The 16054-nt window shown below is 38.5% G+C and overlaps 1 protein-coding gene across 1 annotated transcript in view; it reads left to right on the top strand.

Moving 5' to 3' along the window:
* The first annotated feature begins 4117 nt into the window (after positions 1-4117).
* Positions 4118-16054, top strand: part of PTPRN2 (protein tyrosine phosphatase, receptor type, N polypeptide 2) — a 523716-nt gene continuing 511779 nt past the window's right edge. The window contains exon 1 of the mRNA XM_010563027.1: positions 4118-4286. Within this exon, the coding sequence (XP_010561329.1) occupies positions 4118-4286 (169 nt within the window). The remainder of the gene's footprint in view (positions 4287-16054) is intronic.

Here is a 16054-nt window from a genome sequence, read left to right on the forward strand (position 1 = left end):
AAATTTTAAAAGTTCCACATACTGGTGTTCTCCATTTTTCAACTAGAGAATTAATTGAACTGACAAGGTATGAGGAAAGCATTATAAATCTTTTTCTAATGAGCCTATATGTCTGAAGCTTAGACCAAAAGCTATAGGCAGTTTTAATACAAGTTAGGTTTGACTTCATCTTGGCAAAGAATTCACTAGTATCCTGCTGCAGCCACTTCTTTTAAAGCTGATATTTTGCAAATAGTATCTTATATACATATAGATCACAAGGATAACTTTGCCATGCCAATCTTTGTGCTCTGTACAGGAGTACATAAAAAATGCAAGGCGGTAGAGCAAATCTTTGGCAGAATGGTTAGCTAGTAGAATTCCAACAAGAATTAGTTTCCTTTCTTCTGCTAATGGTATTTTGTGTACGCTCACAATAAATACTCAATCTTGGTTTTGGTGTTCCCCCCCACTGCCCCGAAAGTGGTGGTTCTAGCATTTTTAACTGTAAAGTTTAGACATCTTTTGAAATAAAGCATCCCAGGCAGACATGATCAGTGTTTTTTTTCTTCTTTTCTGTGAATAGCAGACGCCATAAATTATTGGCCATACTTGAGTCAGTTGTCATCAGTTTGACTAACGCTATGTAGTTATATGAAAATGTTTACAGCTACTGAATGAAACCAGTTTATTTTCTTACCATAAGGATTTTGAGGAAAAAAGAGAAAGATAACTGTATCACCAGTGAGCTGTTGGCTTTGTATGGAATTAATTACTGCTTTTTAAATATAAAATATGGCACTTTTATGCCAAAGTCCTTTTAATGCCAACAGTCAAAAAATTCCACTTATGATTCAAAACCTATGTTGTTTTGCTGCTAATGCCTTCAAATATACTGGAAGCTATATCCCCACTTGAATTCAAGTAGTGAAATGGCAAATTTAATCTGTGCAAGAAAGAAAGTAGACACATTAGATTTTACAATTGTGTCCTCAAATTTTTTTTTTAATAGCATTATGTGAAATGAATAAAATTATTCTGAATGTAGTATTTTATTTCGGATAGAAGAGGATAAAAAAAGTGATGGAAATCTATTAAATATTCAGCAACTATTTAAGTGTATGGTAAATTCTTGGTGGATTCTTGACAGTGGAAGTCCATATCTGTACAGCTGTATTTGGTTTCAACAAGCTAGGATTTTTCCTGAACATTTTGCTAAGTATCTATAGAGGAATGAGTTATAGTATCCTGATTTTCATCCTGTATCATAATACAGATTTAGAGTTTTGGGGGCATATCCTGCTCAATCCTGACCACATTCCCTTTATCTTCTCTCTGTGGAAATACTCTGCAAGTAAAAGACTGCATAGGATTTTCTTCACCATGTTGTCTGCTCTGAGTGGCTGAAGAAGTGCAGATGTGTTTTCCCATATGCTTCATGAAAATATTAACAGCTAAGAAACTCCAGACCTGAATACACTTTCTAAATAGCAATTTAAGCAGTAGTCAGAGGGGAGCAGGAGGATTAAATCAGGTGAATATTCATATCTAGTATTGCAGAAAATACAGGTTTATTTTGGGGTGGGGGGGAATCTCAGTAGTACCATACCAGTTTACTATCAGTAAAGAAAAGTCAAAAGCAAGATGTAACTTCATGGGCAAGAAAAGTCAATGGCAGAAAAGAAAAGTCAAGGGCAAAATATAAAACTTAGGCTCTGATTGTTTCTCTTACCACTTTCATTTTCTTTCTTACCTTAGAAAAGTTTTCAGATCACGGAAGCTATTTCTTCTATCTTTTCCATGATTCCTCAGCTGGCTTTTCTCAAGATAGTTAGGCTTGTGTGATGAGAATTGCTGCTTCTGGTTGGAACTATTTCATTTCTTTTGTGCATATTAATCTTAGAGTGTCTGTGCATACCATTCTTTACTCTTTTATTTTTTGTTCTGTTTGTTTTCCCATTCCTTTTTCTCACTGTCATTGCTCATTGGGGAAAACCAGCAATTACAAACCCCTGTGTACTTGTTTATTTTCCAGCTTATGACATTATTAATTTCCAATTATTAAATAGTTGCCCAATATTGCCTATTGCAAAGTGAAGCAATTAATTCACTGACAATGTAGTAAACCCTTCCTGAGCAAGATGAAGAATATACAGGAAAAGAAGAGTTTCAGTAGTGTTTGGATTCATTTCCATTGGGTTACAATACTGACATTTTTCTCCTAGCTACCATGCCTTTCACTAAGAGTGGTTTAAATTTAGGAGAATTATTTTGATCGTCAGAGAGGTCTTCTAATTACCAGAGCTTAATTCTGATAATTAAGGTCAAACTTATTAACCAAAAAAAAACCCCTAAAAAAAAAAAGAAAAAATGGAAGTGAATACTCCACTGCTTAAACTCCCAAGTTTAGAATGTCCAAAATTCTTCTGTTTCATACCCATATGCAATGTCATGAAAGTTGATCACACTTCCTGTGTGTTTTTTCCATGCTGATATAGTTTGGGGTGAACAGAACAATTTCTTTATTAAACTAAGTAAAAAGCCGGTCTGTATCAAAGTGATTTTTTGTATGCTGTGCTCCTGTGACTGTTCAGCATCAAGACCATAACCCAGAAGCATCTTCAGCGCTGAGTACTGTTAGACTCTCATTTGGATCCCACAGTCATATTGAATGTGAACACTACTCTTTTGTAAGTGAGTTTGGTTGGAGGGCTGGTACTATAACTTCTAGTTGTCAAGGACTAAAATTCTCAGGAGAGGAAATTGCAGTAAACAATGTAAAGTCAAATAGATGCCCTGGGTGCTTTGCTGTAATGAATATAGAAGAAACATAGTTAAACAGTTCCCAAATCGACTTTATGCACTGGTGACCTGTTTTTTTCTTCGGAGATGTTTACTTACTAGGCATACACCGTGGTCCAAATCCATTTCCCTGCCAACATAAATAAAGCTGCAAAGTCTATTTAAATTAAATAAGTAAGAATAATGATATTTCGTTGTTTCAAAACCACAGAGAGGTTTAGAAATTGAATTTTTATATTGCTGGCTTCCGAACCAGAGCTATAATCTTAAATTTAAAACCTACTTTTTTTTGTTGGGTTGGTTTTGCTTTCAAGTATTTGTATATTGTTGATGAAACCAAGGCATTTGCCCTTTTGAAAAACGATCAGGTGTGTAAATCTAGTTACCCAACACAAATGTTAGCAGATGTGTATGTTGATAGTGGTTGGGCTGCAAGAAAATATCTTTCAGAGAGACAATTTTTCTGTTAATATGAGTTCTGGTTTTCACATGAAGACATTTAACATATTCCCATAGGTCATATTTGTCCTCCATGTCTATTCACATAAATATAAATCGCTTCTTACCCTTTAGGATGATGTCACAAGTGATATTTATTATCTAACATTCAGAAGTGGCTTATTTTGGGCCTGAGTGGGAGAGAGAATTGCAGTTTTTTGCCCTGTGGCTTCATACCTGAAAGAGGTTGAGAATCAGTGGACCAGATCCCCAAAAGCACTTCTGTGACCAGACCTGTGCTTATGCAAGTCCACCTTTAAACAGCTATTAGAACATAAGCATCTGAGGGTGTCTCTTTGTGCTCAATGAATACTACCTTTTCCTTATTTATTTTTATTTTCATCAGTCTGTGTATACTGCACACCATATCCACACCCGATGCTGAATACATAGTTACTAATTTACTCTTGAGTGTTTCAATGTCCATCACTACTGTACTATTTACATTTTTCAGGAGGATCAATGAGTTTACTCAACGGGGAAAAGTGATATTTTGCCAGTTGGGAAATTGGAGACCAGGGACAATAAGGCTGAAACTCAACACGGAGCATGTACAAACAAATTTTTTTCAGTCCCTGAGGCTTATAGGTACACTACATGAGAGTGGGTTTCCACAAAAACAACTCTTGGAGTTGAGAATGATCATCTGCCGTATTCTAATCTCTCCCCAAAGCGTAGAATTATTGTATTTGTTTTACTTATATTTTTTAAAGTATTTACATATGAGGATGCACAGGGAACTGAACTGCTAAATCGGCTGCTTGCGTGACAGTTTCCCTGTAAGCGACTGCAAATGGACCCAGTAGTACTGCCAAAGCCGCTACTGGCCTGCGCAGTGATGACAGTGATGTGCCCCAGGGTGCGTTCCCCATCACGCGCTGGACCAGCCACGCTGTCACATCAGAAGGGAGTCCCAGATGGAGGATTCGGCCATCCAGGTCTCAGGCTGTATAGACAGCCTGGTGCCTCGGCTGGGGCTGGGGCTGGCAATGATGTTGGCCTTCCCGGTGAGGGGTGTGCGCTAGTTGAGACACTGAGCCACGTAGCCATCACACCAAGGAGCTGTAGGAGATGGTGTGCAGACTGTGGAGACGAGCTGGGTTTTTGCAGAGACCGTGCAGAGCAAAAGCCCAAACCCTGCATTTCAGGGAAGGAGGGAGGGATGTCTAGAGGGGTGGCTGCACCTGAATGAGTGGAGGCTGGAGACTCATATAATGGGGGAGGTTGGAAACTTGTGATGTCCAGGAGGAGGAAGGCTCTTTATCTACTGGCAGAGGTACCCTTACAGAATAGATATAAGGCCACGGTAACAGGTGAAGGGGAACCAGTTCCCTCTGGGGAGACATCAGCTGAGCCTGAACCACTTAAAAGCACCAATGGGAAATGAATCCCTTCTTGTCATCTCTAGGATCCTCAAAGGGTGGTTCAGTGAGTGTGGTGCTCGGACACGCACACAGGCTGTGCACAGAGTCTGTAGGGGGCTGACTGTGTGTCTTCGCTTGGGTTCGAAACCTTGCCTGCTTGTTCCTGCCTTGCCAGTGAGGACCGTGTTGTTAGAGGAGAAACACGGCTTTAGCAAATGGAAAAGGTGTCGTCAAGAATCATCCTCAGACAGATCACTTGACAGATCTGCTTCATTCAGTGTCTCTGTTCACTCCCTTTCTGTATATAACTTGAATGTCTGTTATATGAGATTTTTGAAAACAAATTCCACATTTCTTCCTTAACAGTAAACTTTTCAGTTTGAACTGTACACACTTATGACACAAAATATATGACAGAAAATTTGAAATGCATATAACTAACCTCATGACTGAGCTTTGTAATTGTGTTGAGGTCCTTTCTTTGCCCTGTTGATTGCTTTTTGAGCTATCTTTGAAGAATCAAGAGTACATTATCCATTTGCACTGATGTGCATCATCGTTTTCATCGTTCTTATCTTATTATTGATACTTATCTGAGATGTTTTCAGGCAAAATAACAGATTCAATGTCCTTTATCCTGAAGAATAGGCAATATTTTCTCCAAAGGTTGCGTTTATTTATAAAGTATACTAACACTGCAGGACCAAAGGGCATCCTCTTAGAAAGTCATCTGTGGCAAACGGCTCTTTTGTTTTTATTACACATGCATGCTGTCTCAATTTCTTGAAGTTTTGATAATTGCTAGATCCTGAAAACATTATTTTTCCTTCTGTGTTGTCTTATATGTCTGTGTTTTGCCAGTTCTTCTGACATCAGTGTTACTGCAAGCATTCTTTCTCATTTTTTATTGTTGAATAAAATGTCACCGGGTGGTGAATCCGTGCTTAATTCAGACTGTGTTATAACTTAACAGCATTATAATGAACTAGCGTCCAGCTCTAAAAGCTTTCTCATTGTGATATTAATTCTTACTAATTTGTTTTTGAGGGCTAACGGTTGTATGTCTAGCCATAAACATTGCTGCAATCTGGTTGAACTCAACCATTAAACTTCATCTCGTTTATCACATCTCCTGTCCTATGTCCAGCAAAAATAGTTTCATTATATATAATCACCTATTGGTAACACTTATGGGGAGTCACCATGGCTCCTCCTCTTATTAACATGGCATGGATAACCACAGAGAGGAATGCAAGAGTAAACAGTTTGTGTGAATGGAATACCCAAATCTGCCTCAGAGGATGTTTGCCCAAAACCTGGTAGTGCTAAAGCAGAAATCAAAAAGAGCAAAGTTTGCTTAACAGGACTATCAGCTGGTTTCAATGGTAACCAGGGAGTTACCTAGAGACTTCTGGGGGCTTTAAAAAAAAAAAAAAAAAAGAAAAAAAGCATTAGCTTGAAAAGAAGTGTAAAAGAAGCATGAAAACTTGCTACAGTGGGGAGAGAGAAATGGGAACAGAGCAGCATCAAAATGGGGTTTGCCAGTTGCTGGTTGTGCTGCCCCACAACCACCACAGCCTACGTCCAGGATGGTGCATCCTCCCTGCTGGAGGCTGTGGTTATCCAGCACTGCTGGGACCCACCTCGGGTATTCATACCTGGCTCTGGGAGATGTTGTTCACTGCCTGCAAATTATTCAACTGAAGAAAGCAGGAGAGGTATGCACAGAACTGGAGCCGTCACATCTCCCAGAGGAGGTCCTTGTAAATAGGAGCCTGCACCCCAGAAGAGGGAGATCCTCATCTGCTGCCTGTGACTAGGTTGTGCGTGTGCAGGCGACTGTGTGAATGTGGCCGTGGGGATTAGGAATTTGGGGGGCTAGCGGTAGAAGGGTGTTTAGAAAATTGTAAGCATTTGCTGTCATTTTGTAAGTGCCTGGTATTGTGGTTTATCTGTTCTTTTGCTGATATTGATCCTGAATGTATAGCTCACTGATTGCCAGTTAATTATGTACCATTAATAAATCAATAAACCCCTTCAATCCTGATTTCATTTAAACCATGTGACTTAGCCAGTTTTTTCCTGTGACAACACTGTATGTAAAACTGAGGTAAAGGAAGATAATATCTCCAGAAAATACATGATGAATGCCTGCTTTATTTAGCACATCAGTTTAGATCATGCGGGTTTTTAGGATGGTGGCTCAGGCTAGCATGTTGTGAGAGCAACATGGGTTTTGTTCCTCAGCTGATCCTGTTGTTTTGGTACATGTGGCTGGCTCCAATAACTCCCTCAGTGTGGCTATTTTCATACAACTAATATAAAATAGCCATAATCTTTCTTTCCATTTAGAAGTTTTGATCTTTAATCAAAAGTACAATTTTTCATAGTATTTTAACATTTGTTGTCTTCTGCTTCAACCAAATTTCCATTAAAACTTCAAGTGCCTCTTTGAATTGTACAGCACACCTGGGAACATGCTATTCTGATCACTCTGTGTTGATAGTCATAATCACTTTCTGCAACATCTTAGTCTAAGCCATAGCTCTGGCAATCACTGTTGTTTTGTCTGAAAGTGGGGGAATTAAAAAAAAAATAAAATTATATCGGTATTTATAGTACCAGATGATAGACTTTGTGTTTTTACCAGATGAATTATGGTGCTCCACACCTATCATGTCTCTCTGTATCTAGTTTGCATATCATATATTAATAAAATTGAAGTGTTTTATCAGTCAAGGTTGTATTAAAAGCCAAAGAACCAGGAAGGCTTTCAAAAAGTATTTACTCTCTGAGTATATATGCTATTTTCAAATACCCAGGCTTAGAATTACAGAATTAATGGCTATTTTGAACTTTTACTGCTGTTAGTGGCATTGTGCTTTATGTTTCAGCTATGTAACTCTAATTTGCATTGTGAACTTTTTCTCTGATGGGGTGGTGTTCGAGATCCCTCTGAGACAGCGTTGCATAGAGAACCACTTCATTAAATTTGTCAGTTCTGGCTCTAAATGAATGCCTTAAAAATGAATTCCACTCTAGAATAAGAAAATGCTTTTAGGGATGAAGTTCATAAGGACTGTTTCTGCAGGTGATCGAAGCTAAAGGCATTGACACATGTATGTTTTTCTCTAGCTAATGACTTGTAAAGGATGAGAATAAGGAAATTCTAACATTCATTGCTCGTGATAAATTATGTCCATTAAATGATTTCAATAAAGTGTTTCAACTTCTGTAAAACCTCTCTCAGAAAATACCAGAATAATTTTTGGTTGATAAAAGGCTCATGTCGCTCATCGGCAGGCTGTGACTTCAAATGAAACTAATAAATTAGAGGGGCAAGATCTAGAAGGAGAAGCAGGATTCAATGCTTGTTAGAAGTATATATGAAAAAAAAGAAAGATATGCAGGCCTTGGGAGGGTTGTTGAAACAGTTTTATAGAACAAAACATTTAGAGTTAAAATATTATTCAGAGGTAAGCTGGAATTGTACCAACATAGATGCTGTCATTTTGCTTAAAGTTTGCGGTTTAGCTATTGGAAGCTATCTTCCTAGAAAAGTTGCAGGTTATTTTGAAAACTGAGAACAATACATGCAGGTGAAATTTTTGTCAGCAGGGTGCTTTTGCTACTGCAAACCTTCAGACTTGATTTAATAGCAGTCTGGCTAGAAAATCAGCTTCAGTCTGGACAGTGTAACATTGGCATGTACTAAGAAAGAGTCTGCCATGTTTAATTTTAGGACCTCAATAGGCTATTGCTTGTGCATCAGCAGATTAATCTGTAATCAGGAGCATGTAGAAGTTCTTTCCATTATTGGGTGTTTTGTGACCACTGCGGTGACTGCTTTGTTCTTACACCCCACATCACAAATTCAGCACAACCTTTTATACTAATTGGCAAAACGATCCAGAGCTTCACAGGTTATGGAAGCAGACCTGCCCTTCAGTGACACCAGGAATAAATTCAGGCTCGAGGCAGGCTGGTGGATAGTTGTACAAAGAGGGCTTTCTTCAGCTCAGTAGAAAGCTGGAAGTTGGTAGTCAGGTCTGCCCAGTAATTTCTGAAACACTTCACAAAGTTGCAGCTTGTGCAGGCTGCCATGCGGACTTGGAAAACGGTTTCTGGGGAGTGCACAGAGAAGTCTGAGTGTTGATAGATGTTATATTCATCTTGGCAGGTGCTATTCAAACTTAGTTATTTGTATAATTATGAACATTTTCTATAAAGCTAATAAATAGTTGTTATGGCTCAATGCAGATGGCATCAGTACCTGGTTTGGGGCTTATGAAATGCATATATGTATTTCCATAGATAACATTTCTCAGAGTTTAACAAACTATTAGAAATAGCATTATGGAAGATTTGTATGCTGTGTACATATTTTTGAGACCTGAATTCTGCCCTTGGGGAATTGACACTGCTACTGCTCAAAGGAGAAGCTATCAGGGGAAAAAAATATTGAAAATCCAAACATGAGCAAATAAGAGATGTTTTATTTCCCCTTCCCCTTTCTCCATTTGCAAAAGATTGGAAAATAACTGATATTGGAACCGTAGTGGCAGAAGCCACTGAGAAGAAAAAAGGATCTGAGAAAAAGCAAATAATATTAGTGCTTTGCTTTCTATTATATCTTCATCCTAACCTGCTGGAATTACAGTTGTATCATGGCTCTGACAATGGCAGGGTTGTTTTTTTCCTAGATTAATGTTATTTTTCTTTCAGTTGTTGTTACAGGCTATAAATTGTGTATCTCTGCAAACTTTCTATAAGGTACTGCCAGAGCAACTGGAAATATATTTTTATATTGCATGTAATTGCTGCTATTTTGGATTTCCTTGCCCTATAATCTGGGTAGATTCTAGATCCCATATATGAGTATTTCTTACGTTTAGAGGTTCATTCTTACTGTGTCCGTAGATGATAAAGAACATGCAAGAGAAGAATAATTTACTCCGTATTCAATTAGGTGAGAACTTTGAATTTTCATGAGAATATTTCTCCCCATTTCAAACATTATATCAAAAGGGCTCGGTCCTGTGCATTTGTCATTTGGTCAATACAGATTATTTCTCATTCTGAATCTTTGTGTGTTGAGAACTCATACATTTGTGTAATAAAATGCACAGGTTGTTTTGATCTTAATTACTTGGTGGTTTGCAATATTAGAGCAACACTGTCAAATATATATTTTCCTGAGGTACAGCTATTGCTGTAAGACGTGTACAATAAATGGATTTTGTGGCAGGGCCTTGGCATTTCTTGCCGTACGAAGCAATATTCCTTATTGTCAGCCCTTAGTTATGGTTTGCTGCTCACCAATTTGGAATTAGCGCCTCATCGAAAGCCTTGATTCAGCAATTGCAAGTGGGAATCTGTGTGATGTTTTGTTGGTTTTAAAGGGCCTTTGCACAAATGCAGCAGTTTATCAGCACAATCTGATTAGAAGATTTGTGGCGTAAGAGGAAAAATCAGATGTCTGATATAGAAAGGAAACACCCAAGAAAAGGAACTATGATTGGGGTAATTTTAAGCACACTTCTTACTGGTTTAGTTACTGAAAAGAAAACTTTTATTTTTTTTGCTGGCAGCCTTGTCAGCTTCCACATTAAATAACCCTCCAGTACTCTGTTCCTATTGCACCCTGTAGATTGAAAGCCAGTGTGAATAAATAAATGGCAAGTCAGATGGTATCTGTTTTAATCCAGGGTGCTAGAAATAGAGACATGACTTTTAATGCAGGCGCAGGCACAGCCCCTGGCCATAAAGGCTATATCAACTCCTGCTGCTTTCTTTCTCCCCCTGCCCCTCTTTCCCATGAATAAAGTAATGATGGAAATTGTGCCACAGCTACATCTTCACTTGGGTGATTTGTCCTCTTTTGGCTGCTACTGAGTAATTCTGGGAAGCAGACAGAAAGCTCATCCCAAATGAATGTTGCTAACCTACGTGTAACACCACGAGCTCAGAAAATGTGTGTTGCAAAATGTTACTAAAGATTTCACTATCGCTGGGGGCCTTAAAGTTATTAGAAATCTAATGATAAATATTTAGTTACGATATAGTCTACAAGCATGGGCTCAGAATGGTTAAAATCTTCAAAAGCACCTCAAATCTATGTTTAAAAACATACAACGTGAAGATCTGACATCTGTCATCTGTGTAGGTCAGTATTTCTTTTGGATGGTGGATATCTGCAATGTCCAGCTTAGGAGGCCCACCAAGAAGCTGATTTAAAAGCTTTTCAATTTTACATGTAGATAGTAGTTGCTGATGCTGAACTGATATTTCCAAAACTGCTGTCATTTGAATGTTAGCCTGCATTATGGTAAAGGTACATAGTGTTTGTAGCTATGCTGTTCTGTGTATAAGCAATACATAATGTATGTTTGTGTAGACAATATCATATCTCATTAATACATACATAAAATATGGTATGTGAACATTACTGTGGCAGATGTGTTGGAAAGGTTAAGCCTGCTTATAAGGCTTGCATGTAAATATTTTGATTCTGAATATATCCCAGTGTTATAGGCAGAGCATACAGGGATCCAATGAGTGTGTGGAGCATGGTGGTATCCTTGCTAAAGTATAAAATTGCCTCTCTGTGGAGATGTGTGGAACAGAAATAACCAGTCAGTGTTTCTGAATGCCAAGCAACTACACAAGAAACATCCAGAAGGCCAGACATTAGAAAATCCCTTTTATTCAAGAAAGCAACTTTCGCTTCTTAGAAGTCTTAGCTCACTGACGTTACTGCTAGTGGAAGCAGAGATGGAGCTGGACAGCTGTTGAAAAACAGATTTAAAGGACTCTAACAGGAAGAAAATACAATGCTTATCTTCTGGGGGGTGTGTGTGTGGAGTTTTTTCTTTTTCTGTTGCCCCTTTCCATTTTGTTTGTAGGTTTGGAAATTGTTTGGGAATAGATAGTAGCTGAGGTGAGTGCATGAGTTGCTGTGCAAGGCACCGTATCCTTTGCTTGACTGTACTCGTGATCTGGCCTTGAGTCGCAGCTGGTTTTCCAAGGGCAACAGAGTCTGAATTCTCCACAGTGCTGCTGTTTCGCTTTTGCCAGCCCCTCGGCAGCAATGCTGTGCACATAACGAGTTTAGGGTCAAATTGCAAACTCCTTGTTAAACTAGACTACACTGGTTGCATTGCACTGTGAGAGTAGTTAGCTGGAGAAAAAAGTTTTTATGAGCTCTTGCTTTAATATTTTCCTTTCTTGGTATGAAGTCCCAATCCTCACCCCAACTGCCAGATTTCATGTCCCAGTCTTTTTCTGCATTTTGGGATCTAAATCTGAGGAGCACACAGAGAAGTGCATACAGTATACTCACATATCTGATGAAAATAGATTTTTAAGTTAATTAGCAGATGGCTTTTCAATTCCTCTGGAGTGCCTGATTTAGCAACTTTGCATTCATGTGAGTGATCCCATTGACTTCAGTGGGAGTCTGTATGAAAGGCTGTACGCTCAGGAGCCTTTTGCCAGCAGCTGGCAGAACTTAGAAGGGTATTTCCTCTAGTCTTTTCTGCAGATATGAGAATAAAAAGGTGTCTGTATCCAAGAGGCAACGCGCTAGAAATCTCTACAACTTCCTAAGCTGCTCGATGTCTCTGTCAGCCTATTGTCTGCTATTAAGAATGAGGCTGCTGACATTAGAGAAGCACAAAAAAGCAGCGTAACACTTGTGGGCTCTACCAGCGGTAGACCTGTGAATTAGGGCAGAATGTTGACTCTGGTATCTTTTTCTTTTTCCCTCTTTAGAAGCCTCAGGCCCCCTTTGGGATAGCTGTCTACATGCTATTAAGCAGTAAAAGCATATGTTAATAGCATCTTACTTTTTGATCCTCGGAGAGATTGACAAGTTCCATCTGGTATATGCAGAAGTGCTATAGTGTGGGAGAAATTGGGAATAGAAGGGCAGAGGAAAGGGAATGACTTCTTTAGGACTCTTGCATCCCAAGACCTGCCAAAGCGGCCGTCTTGTTCTTCGTGGGCTCCAGCCGGAAAAGTGTCTGCCCAAACTTACAGAATCGCTCCTCTCTTTCAACATCACAAGCACAACGCTGCCTATGTCAGAGCCGGAGGCAAACTTAAATAGCTATAGATATATAAAGGAACAAAGTGAAGAAGTCTTTTGAAGCCCAGAAACCACTTTGAATAATTTAGGGATCTTCCTTATCATCCTACTGTTTTCGTTGGCAGTTTAGATGTACAGATTCAGTGGCTTAGTTTGTCAGAAAGAAGGCAGAGGTTGGGTGAATGAAACAGCTCAGGTTTCGTTTTGTCTGTAGCTCATTATGTGCAGCCTCTTTCTCCCCCTGTTGGAAATAACCAGCTTTTTTTGAAGATTTTGGGTATTTATGAATTATGAAGGACACTTAACATAAAGGGGCTTTTTTTTCCTGAATGCGTTTATTGTAATGGTGCTGAGCTCTCAGAAAGTAAGTTAATGACTATAGATTTGCGTTTTGAAATACAAATGTCTTATTTCTTGCAAAATACTTACAGGGTGTATTTTGTACTTAAAATTAATAATCTGGCTTTTACCGAACAAAGTGAGAATGCTTTTTTGGAAAAAAGGTGCACAAAGGTTTGAAATATTCATGAAGGTCTAAAAATGACTACTGACTTTTGTTTACTATAGATTGCATTGGCTTTCACAGAGATGAGAATTGGCTTTTAAAAGAGAAACCTAAATCCCTCTGAATGCTTCGTTTTGGGAAGGAGGGGGAGAACCGACACCGTCTGATGATTTGTTTTCATGAGATGTCTGCATTAGCTCTCAAATTACAGAGCTGATTCGATGGAAAATTGCAAGAGGCTGCTCATTTGTGACTGACCCTGCCATCTAACAAGAAGATAGACCTTAGGCATAATTGGGTTGATGCTGATTTGATCGCACTCAAAAAAAAAAAGCTTAAAATAAGTCTTAGATCTGCAGAAGCAAGGCAATGCTCCGTCCTTAAATTGCCCCTTTTGTTGGTTGTTACAGGATTTTGCTACACTGGATGACTGCTTATTGGAAATCATATGCCTCGTTCAGTGGATTGAGGATAAAGTTATTTTTATTGATGCTTTATGCAACTATGTTTTGTGTATATGTTTGGAGAAAGAAGTATTTGCCCAACATCCTATGCCAAGAAATGCCATGCACCTTCCACTGTGTAACTTGAGAGGAAGCAATAAATCTAGTGAGATTAGACTCCCCGAAAACTTCTCACCCACGCGTTTTAAGTAGCCTTGCTTTAAGAACAGGTAAAATATCAGATTTGGCTAATGAAGGTAACGCGAATCTTGAACAGTTTATGGGGAAGTGATTTTATGGATTTGTTTCCCTTTGCACTGGAAATCCAAGAATGCACGAGACCGTGAAGAGGGCATTTGTCTGGGAAGGATACTCAGTCCTAATTTCACTGTGTATCTGTATACATCTTGGAAGATAGATCTGGATATTCTATGCTACCCCACATATATGAAGGCAGCCAGCATAATTTAGGGTGTCTGGAAGACTTGTGGGGGCAGGGCTGGTTTTATAAAGCAGAGAATGAGTGAGGACTGGGAGATCTGTGAGATGTGTTAATTCGGCACCTCTCCAAGCTAGTCTTCACTGCTCCTGTGGAGCACGGCCAGCCAATTAAACTGCCTCCACTCAGCCACCAGTTCTTCCTTGGACGCCCATGTAGATGCAGAGGATTGTAATTTGCAACAGCCTATACAGGTGAAAATGTTGTCCAAACACCCTGCTGCTTGAGGACATAGTTTTCATGCTTCCAAAAAGATTCTTAATTATTTAGGAATCTCATGACTTATACTAATAATGGGCTTGCAGAAAGACATTTTGCATGAGGTTGAGAGTATTTTGCTCAGAGATCTGATTAGGGATGTAGACAAACAAAACATTCCTCTAAACATAACCTGATATTTTGAACAGCTATTATTCTGAGGCCTTGTATATTGCAATGGAAAAGATTTTTTAGGCTCATTCTCACAACATTCTCAAAGATGCTGCAAATGAGTTTCAACTATATTTTAGCACAGTTGCAGCAAGCATTGCTGTGTTTGTGATAGACTTCTCCCTTTGATAAGGGAGTAAATTTGCATGGCTGAGTTAAGCCCTCTGAAAATAAGGGCTTACAATGAATAAAACACCAATGTACTGTACCCCTTTAATTACCATAGTTCTAAGGCAGCATAGTTATAACATGTAATTAAATTTCATTGTATAAATGGAACATGGGCTGTGGTAGGCACATCTTTCATCTTTTGATGTATAATGACATTCAAAATATTCTCTAGTACTCAGTTGATAAACAACTTGAAGAGTCAGGGTCTACAGAGTAGCTTGTTTGATTTTAAATTTGTAAGATTGGCACGTGGTCTCTTTTGACGATACTGCATTCTGATGTGATCCATTTATCTAATGTCATTAACAGTACATGCTGAATGTACAATTAAGCTTGAAACTGTCAATGTCAGTGGCTGTTAAAAAAGGGTTGATAAAAATGAGAAGAGGAACCGCTGTTTTGTAATAAGCATCTGTGTTGCTTTTAAGTCAAGAAAAAAAAAATCAATGAATTTCAATATATTGCTGTCTTCATTGCCAATGTAATTCAATAAATATGTTAATTCACTTTTCTGAACACTGAAGAGAGTTGAGAGCTTTTTGTGTCATTTATTTTTGTCAGTTCTGGTTTTCATGGGGTTTTTTTGTTTTAGTTAGACTTCCAGCTTAAGTCTAGTAATAAAAATGCTATTAAATTGAAGTAGAGAGGAAATATTCTATATCTCAGATTTTTAACTAACTGTGGGATTTTTTTCTTTATTTGCTATCTTTGAAATAGCAAGCCAGCAAAGGATGAATGTATGCTTTTATCATTAACAGTTCTGTTCCTGCTAGAACAGAAAAGGAGTACTTTGAGGTTCAACAAACAATACAATTGTCAGTCCACATGCAAATTTCAGTGCAGAAATTTCTTCCTGACCACATTGCTGGACTTTGCCATGAAACATGATAGATAGACTTCATGTATTTTAATCCTATTTAGGAATTTGCATGTTCTGTACTTGCAGGAATCAAATCTGAAGCATTTCTTTAAGAACTCTTTGACATAATGCCATTATTTGGTAGCGAATTATATAAACTGATGTGAGAAATACCTGTATTTCTGTCTCTCCACAAATGTTCCCTTGTTTTGTAATAGTTACATCTGTTTTCTAAAGAAAGTAATAAAATATTGCTAAGTGCAACCGTATAGGGAAGGCAGAGAAATCATGCTAACTACTGTAACAACCTTTGCTATTGTGGTTTCCAGAAAAACTAGTAGATGTGCAAATACTGGAAAGGAGATGCCTACTTGTGAGTGTGCAGAGCTGCAAGCTTCTGGGTGTCTTGCCACCAG

The sequence above is a fragment of the Haliaeetus leucocephalus genome, unplaced genomic scaffold, assembly GCF_000737465.1.
Source record: "Haliaeetus leucocephalus isolate CR32 unplaced genomic scaffold, Haliaeetus_leucocephalus-4.0 Scaffold0, whole genome shotgun sequence".
Taxonomy (NCBI): Eukaryota; Metazoa; Chordata; class Aves; order Accipitriformes; family Accipitridae; genus Haliaeetus; species Haliaeetus leucocephalus.